The sequence below is a fragment of the Zootoca vivipara genome, chromosome 8 (assembly GCF_963506605.1).
Source record: "Zootoca vivipara chromosome 8, rZooViv1.1, whole genome shotgun sequence".
Lineage (NCBI taxonomy): Eukaryota > Metazoa > Chordata > Lepidosauria > Squamata > Lacertidae > Zootoca > Zootoca vivipara.
In genome coordinates this window covers 9845666-9868627 of record NC_083283.1, presented here as the reverse complement: position 1 = coordinate 9868627, position 22962 = coordinate 9845666, and the positions used below count along the sequence as shown (strand labels likewise).

Here is a 22962-nt window from a genome sequence, read left to right as displayed (position 1 = left end):
TGAATAAGTGAGGAAAATACGTAACATATATATAAACTGTGCGAAAACATCTTAATAATAGACAAAACACAGCAAGTTTAATTGGAAGTCATTTTTAAAAATTTGGTTAATAGATTATAAGTTTGAAAGTTATAGAACAATTGGCTTTTTATGTTTGTTAATTGTGATTTGTCATTGTAATGTACAATATATGCTTGAAAGAGAAGTTGCTGAATTGGAACTCATTACCAAGCTTAAAACCACAGAGCCACCTGGGATGAATAAAGACATCGGATTCTTATCTCATTACGCATGATCAATCTTTCTTTAGCGCCTCAGCCCTTGCTCCCCCCCCCAGGACTAATTGCATTCATCAGCAGTCATTAACAGCCATCTACAGGTTCACCACTCCCATCAGCCCATCACCCATTCCCACCCACCCCACCACCCTCTGTATATATATAAGGGTCTGACACTTCTGTTTCAAGTGTATCTGAAGAAGTGTGCCTGCACACAAAAGCTCATACCAAAATAAAAACTTAGTTGGTCTTTAAGGTGCTACTGAAGGAATTTTTTTCTATTTTGCTTCGACTCAGACCAACACGGCTACCTACTTGTAACTGTATAATATGTGTTTGTATGTAATGTGTTTGTTTTACAATTTTTAAACAATAAAGATACATTATTATTATTATTATTTTAAAAAAAAGCCTTAGAGGGCTCTTTTTCACCATCTCTCTCTCTCTCTTCCTCTTCAAAAGGCCCCAGTTACTGCAATATGCTGGAGTCCAAGGCTCTCTTGCGAGAAATGGGTCGAGGTTACATCCCTCATTGTGAAAGCAGCAGTGGGGCGTTCTCACCCGTGCAATGGACCGAGGACCAGGAAAGCTGCTGGTGTGTCTTTGAGAATGGGGTGGAGGCTCCTGGAACACGAATCAATGGAAAGAAGCTTCCATGCGAACGTGAGTGAACTTGGAAGTCTGGGCAGCTCTGTGCTTACTTTAGAGCAGTTGTGGCCAATCGGCACACTGGGAAATGCTGGCTTGCCTTTTGTGGGTTCATGTGGGAACTCTGAAAATTTAATAATATATCCAGATCTGGATTGGTAGGATGGATGGATAGATAGTTCTACGAGTTCTTATGCTTGGGATTCCGGAGAACATATTGACAATGAGACTCCTCTGTGTGCTGTTTTGTGACTGAAAAGCTAGTTAAGCGGTGCTGGACATGAAATAGGGAGACCTGCGTTGGAAATAGCTTTCTGGGGGGGGGGGGTAGCCTTGGGAAGATCACACTGGAATGTCTTCACGGGGTTGTTTAGTGGAGGAGGGGGTGTAATGATGTCACATCCCCTGAGGCCTCAGAAAGTTACAAATGTTGTGTGGCAATGCCCCTCATTCCCCGTGAAATAAGACACAAGACACAATGAAAATATATATACCGAGGACCGGTATAGAGACAGATTTTTACAACAACATATTAGTTTTATCTTTGTACATTGTCGAGCTCTTTTGAGCTTGGACTTCCCTCCCCCCTTCGGTAGGTGGTATAGTTAATTGTATTCACGCATTTTAGAGTTTTATCACTAGCTCTATCACAGAGTTATATCTATATTACAACAACTTTGTAAGATCTAGTTTATGCCCGCCAGAGTCTTTATAATTCTCCTTAGCATACTCCAAAAATTTACTCCATTCTTCTTTGAATTTCGTGTCTTCCTGGTCACGGATTCTGCAAGTCAGGTTCGCCAATTCCAAATATTCCAGCATCTTCACTCGCCATTCCGCAATTGTAGGTACTTCCGTTGTTTTCCACCTGCTGTGGCATACATAAACAGTCTTTGGTCTACTTTCCAGATTTCCTTTGACACAATGAATAGATTTTAAGTGGGCGAATAAGGCCACAACTTTATTGGTTATGGATGTTGAGCGGTATTGGCTTAGGCATTGGAACCTAACCGACTATATCTGACACCAACCCGTGTGTTGGAATCTGGGAGAAATTAACCACCAGTAAGGAGCCCAGTGATGTACATCTACCGGAACCCCTCCTGTGGCCACCGTTGGGGGGTGCCTTAAGGCCCTGACCTCCGCAGGCTCAGGACAAAGCTACTGCCCCCGGAAACCTTTAACGGAATACTTCTCCAAATTCTGGGCAGATGATGATGTAATCAGCCCCCCTTTCATCTTTTATGTAAATTTCCAATGCCTAACCGCCACCAAAGTTGTGACGAATTGCTATGAGGTAGGCGAAAAAACCATCTTGGCTAGCCCAAGTGGGAAAAGTCCTACCAGGCCCCTGGCCAACCAGGCAACCAACCGAAGCCCATAGCAGCGTCGGCCTAGCCTGCCTAGCCTAAAGGGAGGGTGGGTGGGTGATCCGTTCGGGCTGGGTGCAAGGGGGCAAAGAGGCTGAGTTTCTGCCTCCGGCTTGTTTAAAAGGAGGGAAGCCCCGCCCCCGGCCGACCTTATTGGTCGGCCAGGTTTGACGGAGGCGGGAACTCCCCATCTCGCGAGAGTTCAGTCGGGGCCAGCCCACACCACCACCTCCGTGGGGATGCGGAAGTGGTTGAATAGATGCTTGATTACATTTTAGTCCCAGATCTGCTCTTAGAAGCAGCTGGATGAATCTGTGCCTACAGTCAGAGGAACTCCAGCAAAAAACCATCTGGCCCAGGAAGCTGTTATTCGCTAGAAGGCTGTCAGGTGACCCTTCCCTGGATCCAATAGGGACATGCCAGTTGGTGGCTCTCAGGGCCAATTCATATATATATGTATAGCAGAACCAAATGATAAAGCTTTTTCCTGGACTGTACTACTTCAGACTACAGGTGAAGGTTGATGTGGTCAAAATGTTCTCTTACCCTCCAAATCCCTCCCCTCGGTGAGAAGAGCCCAACCTAACCTTCTCCTTGCTATGCTATTTTCCCATTCTATGCATGGCACAAACTCCATCCTTGGATTAAATGAATTCCAATATAACCTTCCAAGCAATTATTTTAACTTGCATATTATCCTCAACAGACGACATAGACCCCTTTGTAAGCCCTATAAAATCTGATTGCAGTACAGACTTATGAAGGTACTTAAATCCATACCCGCCAACATTTTCCCAATGAAAATAGGGATACCCTATTCCATTATTATTATTATTATTATTATTATTATTATTATTATTATTATTATTATTATTTTGTATCCCGCCCATCTGGCTGGGTTGCCCCAGCCACTCTGGGTGCCTTCCAACATAATATAAAAACATTGTTGTTGTTGTTTAGACGTTTAGTCGTTTCCGACTCTTCGTGACCCAATGGACCAGAGCACACCAGGCACTCCTGTCTTCCACTGCCTCCCGCAGTTTGGTCAGACTCATGCTGGTAGCTTCGAGAACACTGTCCAACCATCTCGTCCTCTGTCGTCCCCTTCTCCTTGTGCCCTCCATCTTTCCCAACATCAGGGTCTTTTCCAGGGGGCCTTCTCTTCTCATGAGGTGGCCAAAGTATTGGAGCCTCAGCTTCACAATCTGTCCTTCCAGTGAGCACTCGGGGCTGATTTCCTTCAGAATGGATAAGTTTGATCTTCTTGCAGTCCATGGGACTCTCAAGAGTCTCCTCCAGCACCATAATTCAACAGCATCAATTCTTCGGCGATCAGCCTTCTTTATGGTCCAGCTCTCACTTCCATACATCACTACTGGGAAAACCATAGCTTTAACTATACAGACCTTTGTCGGCAAGGTGATGTCTCTGCTTTTTAAGATGCTGCCTAGGTTTGTCATTGCTTTTCTCCCAAGAAGCAGGCGTCTTTTAATTTTGTGACCACTGTCACCATCTGCAGTGATCATGGAACCCAAGAAAGTAAAATCTCTCACTGCCTCCATTTCTTCCCCTTCTATTTGCCAGGAGGTGATGGGACCAGTGGCCATGATCTTGGTTTTTTTGATGTTGAGCTTCAGACCATATTTTGCGCTCTCCTCTTTCACCCTCATTAAAAGGTTCTTTAATTCCTTCTCACTTTCTGCCATCAAGGTTGTGTTATCAGCATATCTGAGGTTGTTGATATTTCTTCCGGCAATCTTAATTCCGGCTTGGGATTCATCTAGTCCAGCCTTTCTCATGATGAATTCTGCATATAAGTTAAATAAGCAGGGAGAAAATATACAGCCTTGTCGTACTCCTTTCCCAAAGGAGTATATAAAATATAAAAACATAAACCCAGGTTATGTCCTTGGCTCAGGGGTCACATAACTCCAGACCCTCCAACATTTCTCTGATGAAAATAGGAAAATCCTAAGGAAAAGCGAAACATTCCACGATCAAATCAGAAACTGGGATGGCTTCTGTAAATCCTGGACTGTTCCTAGGAAATTGGGACACTTGGAGGGTCTGTAAATCTGTTGGGTTTTGGAAACAAGTTTATGGGTTCTCCTGTAATTAATCTGAAGGTTCGTTATTCCAACACCAAGAAGCCAAATTTCCAAATCCTATTCATTTGCCCGTTTTGACCAAGGTTTTATTTCCATGATCTGCAATTTTGAGCGTAACTTGAGGGTGGGAACACAGGCTGTCAGCAGATGAGACAGCTGGGGTGGGAAAGAACAATAAATCCATCCTCTTTATCACAAGAGGCATCTTAAGATAGAGGAGTAGTAACTTGGAATGCCCATTGCGTCCAATGAGGTTTCCATTAAACTAATCAGTTCCATATGACGGAGATACCCCCGATGGTCATTTTGCTCTTTGCATCTAGCATAGTTGGGGGCATCCAGCATTTTTTTTCTTGCTGTACATGTCAGGGATTTTAACGCCACGTATCTTAGTTCACATACCTCCACCCACATCCCTGCTCGCTGTGCACATTTGCCGGGAGAGGAAATTAAGGGAGTCTTGATCTACAGATGCAGGGAAATGGGATGGAAAAATTATACGGTGGCTGACTAAACCGTACCACTGCAGCCTGCAAAAGGATAGGTGGGAGAGAGCATGCTTCTGAATTCTCTCCCACGGATCCTTGCAAGATGAAAGCTAGCATGCCAGGGAGACATGTTCCTGATGAGCTGTCTCATTCCTCTGCTACCTTTTTTGTTTGTAAGGGATTATCTTCTCACATGGAAGAGATTTCAAAAACGCTATGCCTGCAGGAATGTGCAAGAACTGAGAGTTGCTGTAAAAATTAACAGGACTTTTGCCCTCTCATACACAATTTTAAATTGTAAAACACCCTGAAGATAGGGTGAAGCATGTTTATCATCATCAGTGTCCTTTTTAAAAATAAAAAATAATTGCTGTTTTCTGTGTTTTTTAATTCTTTTAAGGCATTATTATTTTATCTTGTACATCACCTTGAGATTTACATGTGGAAGGTGATTAATACATTTATAAAAACAATAGCATTCTTGTTCATCTAGTCTATCTGTCATAAGCTTGGATCACAATGCATGGTGTAATTTTTGGCCTTCGCCTGTTAATAAGGCAGTGTAGGATTTGTCCTGTGCATAGTCAATCCTTTTAGGAAATCTGATTGCATTTCTCTCAAAGTATGCATTTGGTCTGAATTCTCGCTGAACGGCTTCGTAATTCGATTTGAGACAACTTGTGTGTAACTGCTGCTGCTGATGTCCTTCCTAGGTCCTCGGTGCCGCCTGCCTTTCGATGCCCCTTATGTCACCAACGGTGGCATTTTCTGCAGTGTCTCCGATGACGCTCCGACAACTCAGAAATGCCGAGTGATTTGCTCTCCAGGTTTCCACAATGTCAGAGAAGAGATGCTGCTCTGTGATATGGAGACTCGCCTCTGGCTAGGAGAACCAGCCCATTCCCAGACCTGCCAGAGTAAGTGCAAAAGTTAAGCGTTTGCTGAGTTGGCCAGAGGTTCTGCTGGGCTGTGGCTATGGCCATGAAAAAACTAGATTTTAGTCCATTGGGTAGGGTTTGTTTTGTAGCCATAGTCATGCTCCCATTCTTTTTTGATTGCGCTGAGGGGGTTTGTGAGATTCTGGAGCAGAGACCTGTCAGGAGTGACCATGGTCCACTGGTACCAAATCGTATGGGAAACAGCCTTACTAGAAAAGCTAACCAACAGACTGAAACTGACAGAGGGACAAATAAAAGAGGATGCCTTCACCCTGGCAGCGGCGGAGCATATGCCTGCGTTGCCCAGGGCGGACATACTCCCAAGAGGGGCGGGGTGCGGAGGGTGCCCTCCCAGACGCAGGACAGCCGCTCAGGTGCACAGAGCGGTGCGCACACTATGCAGCTGGGGGCGGAGCAAGCCACCCATGGCAGATATTCGTGGTGCCGCCCGCCCGCGACTCCCAAGCCTCCCCCAAGCTATCAAAATGAAGGGGGAAGGGGGGATTGCTACCGGCAAAGCGGCACAGCTCCCCCCTTCCCCCAACGGCTCGGGGTAGGCTCATAGCTGCCAAGTCTCCCGTATTCCCCGGGAAACCCCCATTTTTCCAGCTGTTCCCAGCCGAAAAAACGATTTTTTTTGTTTCCCCCCAGTTTATTCTGGTGCGGCGGCCATTTTAGAACTGGGCGGAGCATGCTCAGAAGCGACTTTTGATGCTGCTGTGCCCAGTTCCAAAATGGCTGCAGCGCAACTTCTATTAAATCAAATTATTTGATTTAATAGACGGAGCTTTGATTTTAGCTCAGAATACAAGATATTTGTAATCTTAAATAATTCATGCCTTATGCTGGGAGCTATATTGGAAATTATGCAACAAATTGGATGAAGTAAATAATGTTTATATACAGCAGAAAGACAATGATTGGAAGTTCTTTAGCTTCTTAACTTTTCTCTCTCTCTTTTCTCTTTTTTCCTCTCTCTTTTAATTCCCTTTTCTATTCCTTTTGCTTTATTCCCCCCCTCCCCCTTTCTCTTTTTTGCTTCTTGATTAACATTTCAGTTTGGACAAAAAAAAAGATATTTGACAATAATCTTTGTATTTTTCTTTATAAACTTTAATAAACATTATTATTTTTAAAAAAGAAATTATGCAACTAACTGAATGCAGTTTTCATTGTTTTAAGTTGTTTTAAAATTAAACTCTGTGAGTAAAACTTTTGAGCCATATTTTTGGACTGGAGATTTTCTATTTCAATGTAAGAGTCAGTTTTTATTCACCCAGCAGCTTCTGCAAGCATAACATTAATAATCACAACAGACTAGCCTCTACTGCTTAGAGCAGGCATCCCCAAACTGTGGCCCTCCAGATGTTTTCGCCTACAACTCCCATGATCCCTAACTAACAGGACCAGTGGTCAGGGATGATGGGAATTGTAGTCCAAAACATCTGGAGGGCCGACGTTTGGGTTTGCCTGGCTTAAAGTAACACTGAATTCAAGTCCCATTGATTTCTGTGGGTCTACTCTAAGTACGACCTAAGCCTTGATCCAGCCCACTATCTTTTAAGATTGCTCCCTTTGCTAATGTTTTAGAAGTCTACAGGAGCAGATGGAAGAGGAAGCTCTGTTGCTCCAGCCTGATTTTCGGATGTGGCCCAATATCCTTAATTGTTCCCTCTGCATTTAGTACCTCCACCTTCCAAATGAACAACATTGTGGAAAACCAGAGGATTTAATAAGGGTCCCTTTGGGTCTGTAGCTACTCCTGAACTGCTGTGGGAGGGACGAATGATTAGCCTGTGGCCTCCAAAATTGCCAATTCCTAAAAACCTCAACCCCTCCGTCCTCAATGTGTTTGCCTGAAAGTAAGTTCTACTGATTTCAGTGAGATTTGCTTCCAAATGAGTGAGCTCTGGGCGAATCTGATGGAGGTGCTTATTCTGAGCTAAACAGATGAGCACCAGATGTTTGAACTTGGCAGCTACTGTCAGTTCACGTAATCTCCAGAATTCGGTGACTTCTGTATACAGATTTATTTTTACTTTTCTTCTTCTGCTGGAAGCAATTGGTTCTCCAGGTTTATTGCCAGCCTTCCCGGCCACTTGGCATTCTGAGATAATAAAAGCAAATATTGGGGAGGGTTTGAATCTTGGCACACACCACTAACCCTTCTGGCTGCACGTGATGAACCATCTGGGCATGTCGACATTCTTGAATAGAGAGGAGTTATGACCCGCATATAACAGCAAAATACATGCGTTTTGCATTTGCATATCAGGTTAAATGGATTTCCCCCTCCCATGCAGTTTATCTCCGTTCAACTTTTGACTGTGTTTGTAACGAATCTACCTTTAAAAGGTATGAGAACAGAACAGCCTAAGATGATCTCTTTTATAGTTCCGTCCTCTGCATCTTTACTCAGAAGCAAGTCCCTCTGTGTCCCACAGGGCTTTTGCTAGGTACAGTGGTACCTTGGTTCTCGAACTTAATCCGTTCCGGGAGTCCGTTCGACTCCTGGAACCGTTCAAAAACCAAGGTGCAGCTTCTGATTGGCTGCAGGAGCTCCCTGCACTCAAGCGGAAGTGGTGTCAGAAGTTCAGCTTCCGAAAAACGTTCACAAACTGGAACACTTACTTCCAGGTTTGCGGCATTCAGGAGGTGATTTGTTTGGCAGCTAAGCCGTTCAATAACCAAGGTACGGCTGTTCTTAAAAGAACTTGGGACATAGGTTCATGTACAAATTAGCCTTAAATGTGCACAGATGTTTAGATGCCTCTGGAGAAATTATGGGTTGGATCCAACCAAGTCAATCTGTCTGCTTGCACAATGTGATTTCCTCTTCCTCCTACTCTGCCACCCCCAAATTGGTTCTGGGTCCCCCTCCTGACCCTCTGGAGCATTTTGGGGGGTGATGCTCATAGAGAGAGGAGTGGGAGGTGAAATTCCGCAGGTGGAAGTCCTTTTGGTAATAGGATGACATTACTGGGTGTAACCCTCAGATCGTGGGCAGCTGGATTCTTAGCACTAGGGATGAACGAATCCATCAGTGTTGGTTTCTCCCAGTTTCTCATTTTTTTCAGCCTAAAGTTCACTTCCCCACATTTCCACATTAGTTTACACATTAGTCCTGGTGAAAATTAATCAGCTTTATGGTGCAAATATCTCCTAAGGTGCACAGGTTTGCATGTGAAATGCCTTTGTTCCAGCATTAGATATGGATAATGAGAGAGAAGGTGGGTTTTGTCTTAGTCACTCGATGCTAGTCCTGTCTGAATTCTTTGCTTCTCTACCCCCCCCACCCCCAATGATGAGGAGATTGAAAAATGTATGTAAAATAATAATAGAGAGAACAGGCGATGTGTCTGAGTATTTTGTATAACACTGGTTTCCTTTTACATAGTTCTGGTTACAGGTAGGTAGCCGTGTTGGTCTGGATCGAAGTAAAATAAAAAAAATTCCTTCAGTAGCACCTTAAAGACCAACTAAGTTTTTATTTTGGTATGAGCTTTCGTGTGCATGCACACTTCTTCAGAGTTTCCTTTGTTCTCCTTCAAGGGCTCCAGCCGTTCCAGAGCGTTCAAACGCAAACCCACTTCCAACTCATCTTCCCTCCTGAGAAGACCTGTGGTCCAGACTTTTCCAGGTTGCTAGGGGCATTCCAGATCTTTATTCTGGATGAGATGAAGGCCCGTGGCTTTTGTCATATTCAGGTATTCATACCTTCTTCTTCTCTGGTGATCACTCATAGCTGAGTAAGATTGTCTTCCATAAACACGGTTTTAACAATGGGTCTGTAAGTGACTGTGGAGGCCAATTCTGGATCCACACGTCCTTCCACAGTGGGGACATTGGTTTCCAGGCGGGAGCTTATCATGGTGTGGATTTGCCAAGCGTGCCTTCTTCTTAGCATGTTTTTCCCTTGCATCCTGAGTTCAAGCATCTTCAAAGCCCATGACACCTTGGGTAAAGGCTGTTCTCCAGTTGGAGCTCTCGCAGGCCAGTGTTTCCCAATTGTCGGTCTTTATACTACCTTTTTTAAGTTTTGGCTTGAGAGAGTCTTTAAACCTATTTTGTTGACCACCAGCACCACACTTACCATTTTTAAGTTCAACATAATGATAATGATAATAATTCATAGCAGCTTTCCAAGGCGATCCAAGAGTCAACGTATTTATTTATTTAATTTATACACTGCCCTTGATTCAATGATCACACACAAAATAATCCAGGAATCACAAAGCGGTTTACAGTATAAAAACACAAAAATACATACAGCTACATAATAACAAGCAAAATAACCCCCCTCGCCCCCAATTTAAAATGCCAATGGCCTGTGGGGGGGGGGGAGAAGAATACTTTTGCCTGGTGCCTAAATATATGTACTGAACATGCCAGGCCAGCCTCAGTGGGGAGAGCATTCTCGAAACGGAGCCACCACAAAAAAGGCCCATTCTTGTGTTGCCGACCTCTGGGCCTCTCATGGAGGAAGCAAAGGACTTTGGGTAATTATTGCAGGGCCCAGGTGCGTTCATATGGGGAGAGGCGATTCTTAAGGAATTGCAGTCCTGAGCTGTTTAAGTTTTATAGGTCCAAACCAGTGCTTTGAATTGCAGCTGGAAACCAATTGGCAGCCATTACAGTCAGTCCAGGATTGAATTTTGCACAACAATATCACACAGACCCCTAGTTTCCTAACTGTCATAGGAGACTCCTAACAACTCTCAGCCCCCTTAGCAAACGGCAATTCCCATGGCTCTTTGAGGGATGCCATGAATGATGTGATATAATCGTGCTTTAAATAAGTGTGGATGTGAATGGGTCAGTGCGCAAATAAACTAATATCACCCTTCCCAATATTCAGTGAGGAAGGGCCTCATCGTGTCTAATTTGGTCCTTAGCTAAACATTTCGTAGAACCAACTTTTGTCAAGTTCGGCAGTGGAACCAACTAAACTTTTGGGGGCATTGTGAAATACATTTCCACCCCTCTTCCTTTACATCTGCTGTTCCAGAGCTTGGGATAATTAAGAAAACAAATGTGCACCGGAAAACCTAGCTCATTTGGGCAGCTTCAAAAAATGTAGAAGGATATAGATCCCAGCGTGTTATGGTCATTATATTAAAGATTGCCAAGACACATAAAAGGTTTTCCACTTGGCCTGCCTTATTTTAGCATGTGCCTTGTTTAGTGCTTCGGAATTCATGGGGAAGGCTGGTAGGATTGTCATCTCGCCCTGTTTTGGCTAGAACTGGTTCAGCACCCCATTCATTCCCTCCAGCTGCTTCCTCAAATGGGTGTAGTTTTAGACTACAACTCCCACCATCAGACCCAGCCAGCAAACTTGCAGGACAGCCTTCCGCAACCTGTTGCTCTCCAAAGACCGACTGGAGAGACGGTCAGCTGGAGCCTGCCCTACCTGGCCCTTGCTCCGCCCCCCAGCCAGCAGCCGATTGGCTGAATGGGGAGGGGGCGGGGCCACTGCCAGCCAGCAAGGAGGGGTGTCACCTAGGTAGGCGGTAATTATGGATGAGCGGTAATTATTCCATAAAGAGGGATTTGCTCTCCTTTGGTAGGAAGTTGCAAGAGCAGCTTGTTTACATGTTGCAGTGGTAGAAAGCACTGGAGTTTTCTGGTGTTTTTGTCATATATCCTAATTTACCATATGCGAGCAGAGCATAGTGGGAACAAGCAGACTCCCACAGTAGGCAGCCTAACCAGAATCCTGCATCCATTTCCCAGAGCAACTACGCTCCAACTGTTCTTCCGTCTTCCTCTGCTAAAAACCCACTGTCTTAAGTCTCTCTCTGCTTCTGTCTCTCTCTGTTCAAACTGTGACAGGGAGAGAAAAAGACCACTCAGAGCCATCAATCTCATTTGGTTAAGCCCTTCACCTCCCATTATTTGCTAGGTAGGCAAAACCACCATGATCTTACCCATTTGTGATACACCCAGCAAGTGAAAAAGTCATGCATCAAAACAATTTGGCTTCTTCTTCTTTTTAAGGTAAATGATTTTGGACACCTGGTGTCTGTTCCTGTCTGCGATGATTCTTCTGTGCTGGTACAGTGCCTTGCTGTTGACCGTCTAGGAGTGAACATCACCTGGAGAGCTTTTCTTGAAGAAGTCCCAGCTGCTTCACTTCCAGATTTGCACAACATTGGTGGGTTCAGCTGTTAATGTGTACCGTTCTTCCAAAGTGATTCCGGTCTCCCTATTCATAGACGTGTGCTAGAAATCTGCCAGGAAAATTGTGAGGTTGTTTATTATTATTTTTTCAGTTTCTCCCTGGAACGAGTGGAATGTTGAGGGGGGGACGGGACGGGACTGAAATTTGACACTGCAGAGGAAAATCTGGTTTAACTATCCAGTTGGGACGGAATCGCGCTTAAATATGATCATCACTGAGGGTTTTTTCCTCCTCTGCTCTTTCTAATTGGCCTTTAACAAAAATATAACTAGTTCCACATTCCCAGAGGCATAAGCTACTGGGATGGGAGTGGCAGGACTGGGAGGAGACCCAACAGTATGAGCACTTGTAGTGTATAACATGGGGAACAGGGCCACCAGTTGGTGGTCTGGTGCACCTGACAAAGTGAAGTCACTGTAGAAAATGCAGAGCTAGAAGGACCCTATGGTCTTGCACAAGCAAAAGACTATCCGTCCATTAAAAGTAATAGAATCACAGAAATGTAGAGTTGGAAGAGACCCCGAGGGTCATCCATTCCAACCCCCTGAAATGCAGGAATCTAATGGCAGATGGCCATCTAATCTCTGCCTAAAGACCTCGAAGGAAGGAGAGTCCACTGCCTCCCGAAGGTGTCTGTTCAACTGTTGAAGAGCTCTTACCGTCAGAAAGTTATTCCAGATATTTAGTCAGAACAACTTGTGATTTGAATCCATTGGTTATGGTCTTACCCTCCAGAGCAGGCATCCCCAAACTTCGGCCCTCGAGATGTTTGGGACTACAATTCCCATCATCCCTGACCACTAGTCCTCTTAGCTAGGGATCATGGGAGTTGTAGGCCAAAACATCTGGAGGGCATAGCTGCCAAGTTTTCCCTTTTCTCGCGAGGAAGCCTATTCAGCATAATGGAAAATCCCTTTAAAAAAGGGATAACTTGGCAGCTATGCTGGAGGGCCGCAGGTTGGGGATGACTGCTCCAGAGCAAGAAAACAAGCTTGCTCCATCTTCCAGGTGACAGCCCTTGAGATAAATTCCAAGTGGCCATAAATTCCAAGTGTAGCTTCCTTCATACTAACGCTACTGCCTGGATTAGGTGCCAGACCCCATCATCAGCTCTGTCATTCTCTTCCCAGAAATTTTGCATGCGTTCATTTTCCATTTTGGAATCCCCTGGACTTCCCCATTTTCTTAATGAGGACCAAATGCAAACATCTCCCAAAGCTGGCTTGGGGAGGAATGATTATGTGTAGTATCCAGTTCTGCTATCTATTTGTGTTTACATTTATGCATCTGGACTGGATTATGTGGGGAAGCAGCTATATGTGTATGTTTGTGTGTATCAAGCACATCCTATGTGTCAAAAAGCAAGTGGTGTTTAGACATGTATTGAATGTTTGTTTTGGAAGTTCCTCTGGACCACCATGAGGACAATCTGAGTCTGTTCACTGCCTACACAAAGAATTATTATCAAAATATCATAAACAGAAAATGAAGGAATAAAAATCTTGGTGTCCTATATTTCCATATGGTGTCCTATATTTCTTGGTGTCCTATATTTCCATATGGTGTAATGATTTCAAGGTGAACGGAACTCAACTGTTGATTAGACTTTTTATCTTGTTTTCTGAAATCATTGCATTGGGGTCTCCGAGTTACAAATCCTGCTGTCCATATTTTTGTCTACGGAAACCTGTGTTGCAAATGGTACAGAATATCGAGCCCTGATTCTCTACCCCCCCACACAACCTCTCCTTTAATGCCCTGTTGTATTTCATTTCCTTATAGAAAGAGCAATGGTTGGGGACAATCTCGCCGGGCGCTTTGAGGCACTGGTCAAGAGTGGCGGCTTTGTCCTCCAATTGGGCCCTGAGCAATTCCAAGCAGACACGTCCATTAGTTTCCCCGGGAACGACAATCTTGACACATCTCCTGAAGTCCGCCTGGGATGCAGAAGTGGCTTCCGAAAGGTTTTCAATGCTGGAGAAGTTGCCCCAAGTCTCCAAGGATGTGGTATGGTTCATCTTCATTTCTATCTCTTTGTTTTCTTAATGTGTTGCAGTTATCAATCACTTCTGAGCAAAGTTCAGGAACATTTCTTCTCTGAGCTGTTTCCTTCTTCTGCTTCCCAGAGGTGCAACTGACAGATAAACGCTTAAATAATTTGCTACACACTTTATTTGTAAGTGCTTAGAGTTCAGGCCCTTCTTCATCCAAGAATAAACAGAAAGGTGTCCAAGACTTTAGATTCTTTTTTTCAAGTCATTTGCTGGCTGCAGGCCATTTGCTTTGTTTCCACATAGCAGCCTTCAGCTTTTCATAATCCATACTTTAAATATATTAGGAAATTAGCTTTTCGCAAGCCCAAGGAGAGCTGTGTTCTGCTTTAGTGCTGTAAAGGCAGAGGCAGTAAACCCAGTTGTGCTTGTTGCTCGGATCAGCGAGGAAGCCTGACCCAGAAGCTCATATAAAAGGAGGGTAGTCAGATGAGAAGACGGGGTTCTTGCAACTTCAGCAGTCATGCAGAAGAAGCAATTTGAGCTGCTGTAGCCTATCATGCAAATTCCCTCTTCAGGGACAGACTTGGATAATACCGTATGGTGTCCTGAGTGAGGACAAAATTTGGTCCTACCCCCAAAATTTCCTATTTTCACAATAATTCCTTTTGGCAGCATTGTTTTTTCGTTTTTTGTTTCTTTAACTTAAATCCAGCCAACTGTCCAAATTTTCCTATCTCTTCTATGGCTTCTGCAACACTTTCATTGGGATTTTCAGAAGTTAAGACTAGATCATCCGCAAAGGCCTTCAATTTAAACTCTTTTGCACCTACTTTAATTCCTTTAATTGTTTGGATTTCTCTAATTCTATTCAATAATACCTCCAGGACCGTAATGAATAATAACGGTGATAATGGGCATCCTTGTCTAGTGCCTTTCGTGATTTTCGAAATATTCTGTTAAAACATTATTTATTATCAATTTTGCTCTTTGCTCAGAATATATCGCTTCGATTCCATTTAGGAAGGATCCTCCCACTCCCATCGATTCCAGGTTCTTCTTCATAAACTGCCAAGAAACATTATCAAATGCTTTTTCTGCATCTATAAACATTAATACTGCAGGCTTATCTATCCTGGTCTCCAGATATTCTATTACATCTATAATATGTCTAACATTGTCTTTCAATTGTTGACCAGGGAGAAATCCTGCTTGATCCCTATGTATTATCTCATTCATGGCAGCATTGTTTTTTAATGGATCTTCTCAGTTGGTACTTGTATAAATATAGGTGGTTCTTCTTCTTCTTCTTCTTCTTCTTCTTCTTCTTCTTCTTCTTCTTCTTCTTCTTCTTCTTCTTCTTCTTCTTCGCTCCCCCAGCTTGGTGCCCCTGAAGGGAAATCTCCTGTAAACCCCCAATCTAGCACTGCCCTCTTATTGTTGTTGTTTAGTCGTTTAGTCGTGTCCGACTCTTCGTGACCCCATGGACCATAGCACGCCAGGCACTCCTGTCTTGCACTGCCTCCCGCAGTTTGGTCAAACTCATGTTCGTAGCTTCGAGAACACTGTCCAACCATCTTGTCCTCTGTCGTCCCCTTCTCCTTCTGCCCTCCATCTTTCCCAACATCAGGGTCTTTTCCAAGGATTCTTCTCTTCTCATGAGGTGGCCAAAGTATTGGAGCCTCAGCTTCACGATCTGTCCTTCCAGGGAGCACTCAGGGCTTATTTCCTTAAGAATGGATAGGTTTGATCTTCTAGCAGTCCATGGGACTCTCAAGAGTCTCCTCCAGCACCATAATTCAAAAGCATCAATTTTTCGGCGATCAGCCTTCTTTCTGGTCCAGCTCTCACTTCCATACATCACTTTTGGGAAAACCATAGCTTTAACTATACGGACCTTTGTCGGCAAGGTGATGTCTCTGCTTTTTAAGATGCTGTCTAGGTTTGTCATTGCTTTTCTCCCAAGAAGCAGGCGTCTTTTAATTTCGTGACTGCTGTCACCCTCTTATACACAGTGATTAAAGGTCCAGGCTATCATATGTAAGATGGTTAGGGAATATTGCCTGGCCTACTCTGACCATAAGAAGAGCCCTTTAGCTGAATCAGGCCAAAGGCAGCTCACCTAGCAAAGCAATCTTGTTCTCGTTGTGGCCAAACAGATGCCCACAGGAAGCCCACAAGCAGGGACTGAGTACCATAGCGCCAGGAATGCCAGCTTGGCTTGTGACCGCGGGCCATGGGTGCCGTGCAGCATGCATGGCCCTGGCACCAAAATTTGTGGGTGCCCAGCCCCTTCATAGGGAATTTTCTGGGTGCTTAGGCACCTAGAGCCCCAGGGAGTTGGCACCTAGGCATAGCACCTTCCCCACTGTTTCTGACCAACAGGTAATAATAATAATAATAATAATAATAATAATAATAATAATATACCCTGCCCATCTGACTGGGTTGCCCAACAGAAATACAAGGGCACAATAACAGCAAACATTAAAAGCTTCTTGAAACAGGGCTGTGTTCAGATGTCTATGAAAATAGTTGTTTATTTCCTTGACATCTGATGGGAGGGCATTCCACAGGGTGGGTGCCACTACTGAGAAGGCCCTCTGCCTGGTTCTCTGTAGTTTCACTTCTTGCCATGTGGGAACTGCCAGAAGACCCTCGGAGCTGGACCTCAGTGTCCGGGCTGAATGATGGGGGTGGAGATGCTCCTTCAGGTATACATGGCCAAAGCCATTTAGGACTTTAAAGGTCAGCACCAACACTTTGAAGTGTGCCTGGAAATATACTGGGTGCCAATGTAGATCTTGTAGGATCAGTGTTATATGGTCCCATTGGCCATTCCCAGTCACCAGTCTGGCAGCTGCATTCAGGATTAGTTGTAGTTTCAAAATCACCTTCAAATGTAGCCTCTGAGAGTGGACAGAGAGCATAACTCTCATGGCTGGTACCAATATGATGGCCTTGCAGTCATAGCCTACTGACAAGGCTTGTCCTCCAACTGTTGGACTTGGGGTACAGGTTAAGTACCTGTGTCATATCACTTAGGTCATGAGTTCGAGCACTGCTGCAGTCCATTGATAATACACTTCTTTCAACGTTGTCAAAAAAACCCAGTTCTTCCTTCTGATAGCAAACTGAGTGCGTCGTTGGCCATGTTGTACATGCAGAACTTTCGGGAACCTGGACATTCCAGCCCTTTCCCTTCTTCAACAGCTCTCGGCATAAATAAGGCTTCCTTCAAGGACATTCAGTCCCAGAGATCTTGCCAGTGCAAAACTCCCATATAAAGTTAGAAGGCCTTGCCAGGTAGGAACTTCAGTTCCTGACATCTGGAGATGACCTGATGACTTATTTTTCTTGGATTTCCCCCTCTTCCTCCCATCATTAGCATATAAAAAGAATTCACAGAATCACAATATGCTTTAAGATGTGAAAATAAAAACACACCCAGCTCATGTTTTCAAAGAACTGAGCAGAGACCACAAGGGTAGGACTGAGCTGAATTTTCACGGGTTAACATTTTTTCATGCACTAAGGGTTTGTTGGGTTAGGGCTTTAGAAATATTATTTTGAGTATTATAGTTGTTGTTGTTGTTTTTAAAAAATATACCATTCAGTGCCAAAAACAATGCCAAAATGTTTACACAAAGGTTAAAATGTAAACTTTCAGAATTAAAATATACACAATAAAACAGTTCAATTAAAAGAAGGAGACGTTATGTTATTTGAAAGACCTCTTCCCCATTGCTATCGGTGTTACCATTTCATACCATTTCCCCCTGTTCACTGTCATTCTTACACGGCCAGCCCTACCATTGGGCAATGTGAAGTGACCTTCCCGGACAGCGGATTCTGAGGTTAACCCCCCTGGCTGTTTTTCCTGAGATCTCTGGCCATTTTCCTCTGCTCGGGGACACAGTTTTAGAAACATAGAATTGTAGAGTTGGAAGGAACTCTGAGGATTCACCCCCTGAAATGCAGGAATACGCAGCTGTCCAACAGGGGGATCGAACCTGCAACCTTGGCATTATCAGCACCATGCTCTTACCAGCTTTGAAATATTCAGTGACTGGTGCAGTTGGCTTTTGTACATGGAAAGTTTGGGGGGGAGAGAGAGAGGGAGAGAGAAACTATCAAGCCCATCTCTGGCAGCAAAATGTCTGTGATCAACTCTCAGCAGCTGAATTGGCACATATTTTTTGTAAAAACCAAAAAACCAGGGCTCCTGCTGGCTGCATCATCCAAACATCACGTGTTCCCATTGCCAGTATAATGACATCATGGTGCTATATAGCTAATCAGATTTGGCTGTGTGACAACAGCACTCTTCTCTCCCTGCGAGTGGGAGAATATTTTCACCCTGCTTTGTTGCTGGAATAGAGTTTTTTTTTTTTTTTGCAAGAGACCTCTCTCCCCACCACCCACCAAAAAGTGAATTATGCACCCCTTCTTATTTCAGCCCTCTTAAATGTTAAATAAAGAGTGAGGAAAAACTAGAACCCTAATTTGGATATTTATATATATTTTTAAAAGCCCAAGCAAGCGCAAATGAAGCCCATGCTATTTCTGTTATGTCCACATATATCCTTGGGAGGAGACTAAACTTCCACATTTCTCACGGGGATATCGAGGGTATTTCAAACTTTTGTTGTAAAGCATAGGATAAGTTGCTAAGTGAGCATGTTAGGCAAATGTTACTGCTTGAAATGAAATGCATTGTTATTTATTACTGCTTATGCTTATGCTTATGATTATTATGTTTATTCTTCTAAATGTTGATAATTTATCGTTAAATCGGTTGCAAAGGTTCGTTTTAATGAAAAGCTAGTTTTGAGCTACAGACATCCACTGCTTGAATATGCCCATGCATATACATTTGTGACTTCTGGTTGAATTTAAAATTATCCTTGGATTCCATGGGAATAATACATCCTTTCCCCCATCTGCAGTGGTCTGTCCTCCAGGCACCTCCTTCCAGAACAATGGCTGCCTTCCATGCCCCTCTGGATTCTATCAAGACCAAGCCGGAAGTTCTTTCTGCATCAGATGTCCTCTCGGGAAAACAACTGTCTCTACTGGAGCCTTCAGAGCCGAGCACTGTAAGGGTCTGAGAAAATCTGCATTCGATAGCTTTCCATTGGGAAAAGATTGGTTTCCAGCCGAAAAGTATACTTTTGCATGCACCCCAACCAGTTTCCAATTTCAGGGGTTCATTCTGTTCCTTGGAATGAATGTCAATGAAGACTGGGGTGTCATCAGGAGATATGCTTTTATTGGCACATATTGTCATAGAATTCTACTCAATTATATTGATCCAGAGTAGATTCCAGTGTATAGCAGAGTAAAAACTTAAACACGTTGCAGGATTCCCCCCCAAAATAAACCAGAGGCAGTCAATATTTCATCCAGTAGAGCTACACTGCTACTGAAGGCAAATGAGCATAATGTTCACAAATTCAATACATTCAGGATTGGTGCCGTCCATAAGAAATTCAGTTGCAGCAGACTTAACTTAAACATAATATAATAATAATAATAATAATAATAATAATAATAATAATAATAATAAAATACAATAATTTATTAAACATTAAAAGCTTCCCTAAACAGGGCTGCCTTTTCCAGGGAGTCTTCTCTTCTCATGAGGTGGCCAGAGTATTGGAGCCTCAGCTTCAGGATCTGTCCTTCCAGTGAGCACTCACGGCTGATTTCCTTCAGAATGGGTAGGTTTGATCTTCTTGCAGTCCATGGGACTCTCAAGAGTCTTCTCCAGCACCATAATTCAAAAACATCAATTCTTCGGCGATCAGCCTTCTTTATGGTCCAGCTCTCACTTCCATACAACACTACTGGGAAAACCATAGTTTTAACTATATGGAACTTTGTCGACAATAATATTATGTAGTATTATTACATACATAATATTATTTCTATGCCGCTTTTCCACAGTTCAAACCATACTCAAGGCGGGTTACAACATGAAAAAACATGCATAACTGCAACATAACAAAATGAGTCATAAACGGTAAATAAAACTTAAAAAATTTAATAAATTGCACAACCAAGTTGAACAATCTGAAGGCAGAATTCTGGACCGTAGCCAATCAGACCACAGTTCTCATATTGTTTAACAATCCCCCACATAAAAACTCCCTGCATGAGATAAACTAGCACGTGACACAGAGAGCTCTAGTAAACCTTCCTTTCAGATGTGCAAGGTTTTGTTTGGATTTTGCATATGTCCTAAGACGTCTACCACTGAACCGCACCACCTCATTCTGCGTAGGTTGACTGGGGCAACAGAGAGCTTTAATCCACTTTAATCGTACAAACCTAAATTAGCAGGGTGCTCTTGAATCCCTTTAATGATGATGATGATGATGATGATGATTGATGATAATAATATAATTTATAATTTGTACCCTGCCCATCTGGCTGGGTTTCCCCAGCCACTCTGGGTAGCTTCCCACAAAGATTAAAAATATATTAAAATGTCACACATTAAAAACTTTCCTAAACAGGGCTGCCTTCAGATGTATTCTAAAAGTCAGGTAGTTGTTTATCTCTTTGACATCTGATGGGAGGGCGTTCCACAGGGCGGGCGCCACTACCGAGAAGGCCCTCTGGCTGGTTCCCTGTAGCTTTGCTTCTTGCAGTGATGGAACTGCCTAAAGGCCCTTGGCAGTGTCTGGGCAGAACGATGAGGGTGGAGACACTCCTTCAGGTATACTGGGCCGAGGCAGTTTAGGGCTTTAATGGTCAGCACCAACACTTTGGTGCCTTCCATAAAATGGCACACCAACTCTCTCCCCCCCCCTTTAACTTTCCCTGCAAATAAGGTGTCACTGACTGCCAAAGGGATGAACTCGTTGTGCGGTGTGATGAAAACGGCCAATACAGGCCTTCCTTTGAAGACCCTGCTACCAACAAATCTTTCTGCGTGGATAGCCTTGGAAACATATTGGACTGGACCGAAACAGATGGCCCAGCTACAGACTCCCAGTGTTCAGGTGAGTGGACCAGACAAGCTTTTATCCCATGCAGGTGGAACCTGGAAACACAAGCAGTTGCCCCCATGAATGGTGGGTTTGTGAGTCTGCTAGCCACTCGACGGCCATGTAAACTTCAGTTTCAGCCACTCAGAGAGGAGGTATGTCTGTGGCTTCCGAGTGATGTACGTCGGCTGCTCTTATTTGCTCCCATTTCCCCCTTGCTGTGAAAATATTGCGACGGTGGGCTTATCAGTTCCTGGGAAAGGGAACAAGAAGAGGATGCTAGTATTCTGGTCAAAGAGGTTTTCCACCTTTGGTGCTCACAATCGTCTAATTTGGTACAATGCAATTTCCTGTGTCTTTACCCCCCTTGGCTTGTACGTTCACTTAGCCCATGGGTAGGCAAACTAAGGCCCGGGGGCCAGATCCGGCCAAATCGCCTTCTAAATCTGGCCTGTGGACGGTCCGGGAATCAGCGTGTTTTTACATGAGTAGAATGTGTGCTTTTATTTAAAATGCATCTCTGGGTTATTTGTGGGGCATAGGAATTAGTTCATTTTTATTCCCCAAAGTATAGTCCGGCCCCCCACATAGTCTGAGGGACAGTGGACCGGCTCCCTGCTGAAAAAGTTTGCTGACGCCTGAGTTAGCCTCTCTCCCAGACTTGTAGATCTGCACAGTGATGGTGGTGGTGGTGGTGGTGATGATGATGATGATAATAATAATAATAATAATATTTATACCCTGCCTATCTTGCTGGATTGCCCCAGTCAACTTTGGATGGCTTCCAACACATATAAAAAGGCAGTAAAACACCAAACATTTGAAACTTTCTGATACAGGTCTGCCTTTAGATGTCTTCTAAAATGTACATTCCCACATAGCTTATCAGGAGTACAACATCATTTTTCTCTTATAAAACAATGTACGGAAATGTATTGATTTTTACCTGTTGTAGTATTTTGCACCTTTCTTTTTCACAGTTGGCTTTCCCTTTTCCTCTATCCCTTATTTATTTATCTCTGCTTTCTCTTGTTCTAATAAAACATCAATCAATCAATCAATCAATCAATAATTAAAAAATCAATTTCTGGAGATCTGCTGATTTCTGTGCTGTGAAAATGCGATGAAAATTATGAAGCGCTTTGAGAATGTAAGAAGGTACTACACAGGCGACGATGATTTGCAATAATTAATACTGCTTCCTTTTACAGTCTGCAGCCCTATTTCTGCCTGGCCTCAGATGTGGGGCTATTTCTTCCCCTCCACCCGCGTTCTGTTTTTGGCTCAAGCCTGGGGTTCCCTTTCCAAGCAGAAATGAGGGTTTGATTAAAAGCACCTGCGGCCGTCCGCAGTGCTGACAATAACCGTTTGTTTCTGATTAGCGTGGGCTGGTTTTGCTTTGAGGAGACAAATGATTCTTTGGAAAGGTTGATCTCCCTGACTTTTCTTTTGTGGTGTCGCTTTTGCTCAGATCCTCGTGGTGGTTCTTGCCACAAGGCTCTGATGTATAGCACACCCATAATTGTTACCTGTTTCTGTGGGTTTTTCTAATGCTCGGGTATCGGAGGACGAAGACAGCAGGTGCCACTAGGAGAAGGAGAAGGGGTGCAATTGAAGAATGGAGTGGCAGGTCTTTCTAAAGTAGGCAGGAACACAGGGATCCTTACTCAGACTCTTGGTCCATCTAGTTTTTCTGCATGTTGATGTTGGTTCTGATCAGAACTAAGCCATGAGTTTTCCCAGGGAAAGTGGCAGGACAACATCATCATCAACAAACCTGCTTGGACTCATGCCTAGAAGTCATGGAACAAGCAGACCAAAAAGAAGTGTGGATGAACCTGAAAAGTGTCCGACTCTGGGGTTGCGGCGCTCATCTCGCTCTATAGGCCTAGGGAGCCGACGTTTGTCCGCAGACAGTTTCCGGGTCATGTGGCCAGCATGACAAAGCCGCTTCTGGCGAAC

At 43.8% G+C, this 22962-nt stretch overlaps 1 protein-coding gene across 1 annotated transcript in view; it reads left to right on the top strand.

Annotated features, from left to right (window-relative positions):
* The window catches only part of TG (thyroglobulin), a 168602-nt gene that overhangs the window by 30428 nt on the left and 115212 nt on the right, over positions 1-22962 (top strand). Inside the window, exons 16-22 of the mRNA XM_060277605.1 lie at positions 741-941; positions 5606-5809; positions 9383-9537; positions 11831-11987; positions 13797-14021; positions 18955-19104; positions 20845-21015. Of these exons, the coding sequence (XP_060133588.1) occupies positions 741-941; positions 5606-5809; positions 9383-9537; positions 11831-11987; positions 13797-14021; positions 18955-19104; positions 20845-21015 (1263 nt within the window). The remainder of the gene's footprint in view (positions 1-740; positions 942-5605; positions 5810-9382; positions 9538-11830; positions 11988-13796; positions 14022-18954; positions 19105-20844; positions 21016-22962) is intronic.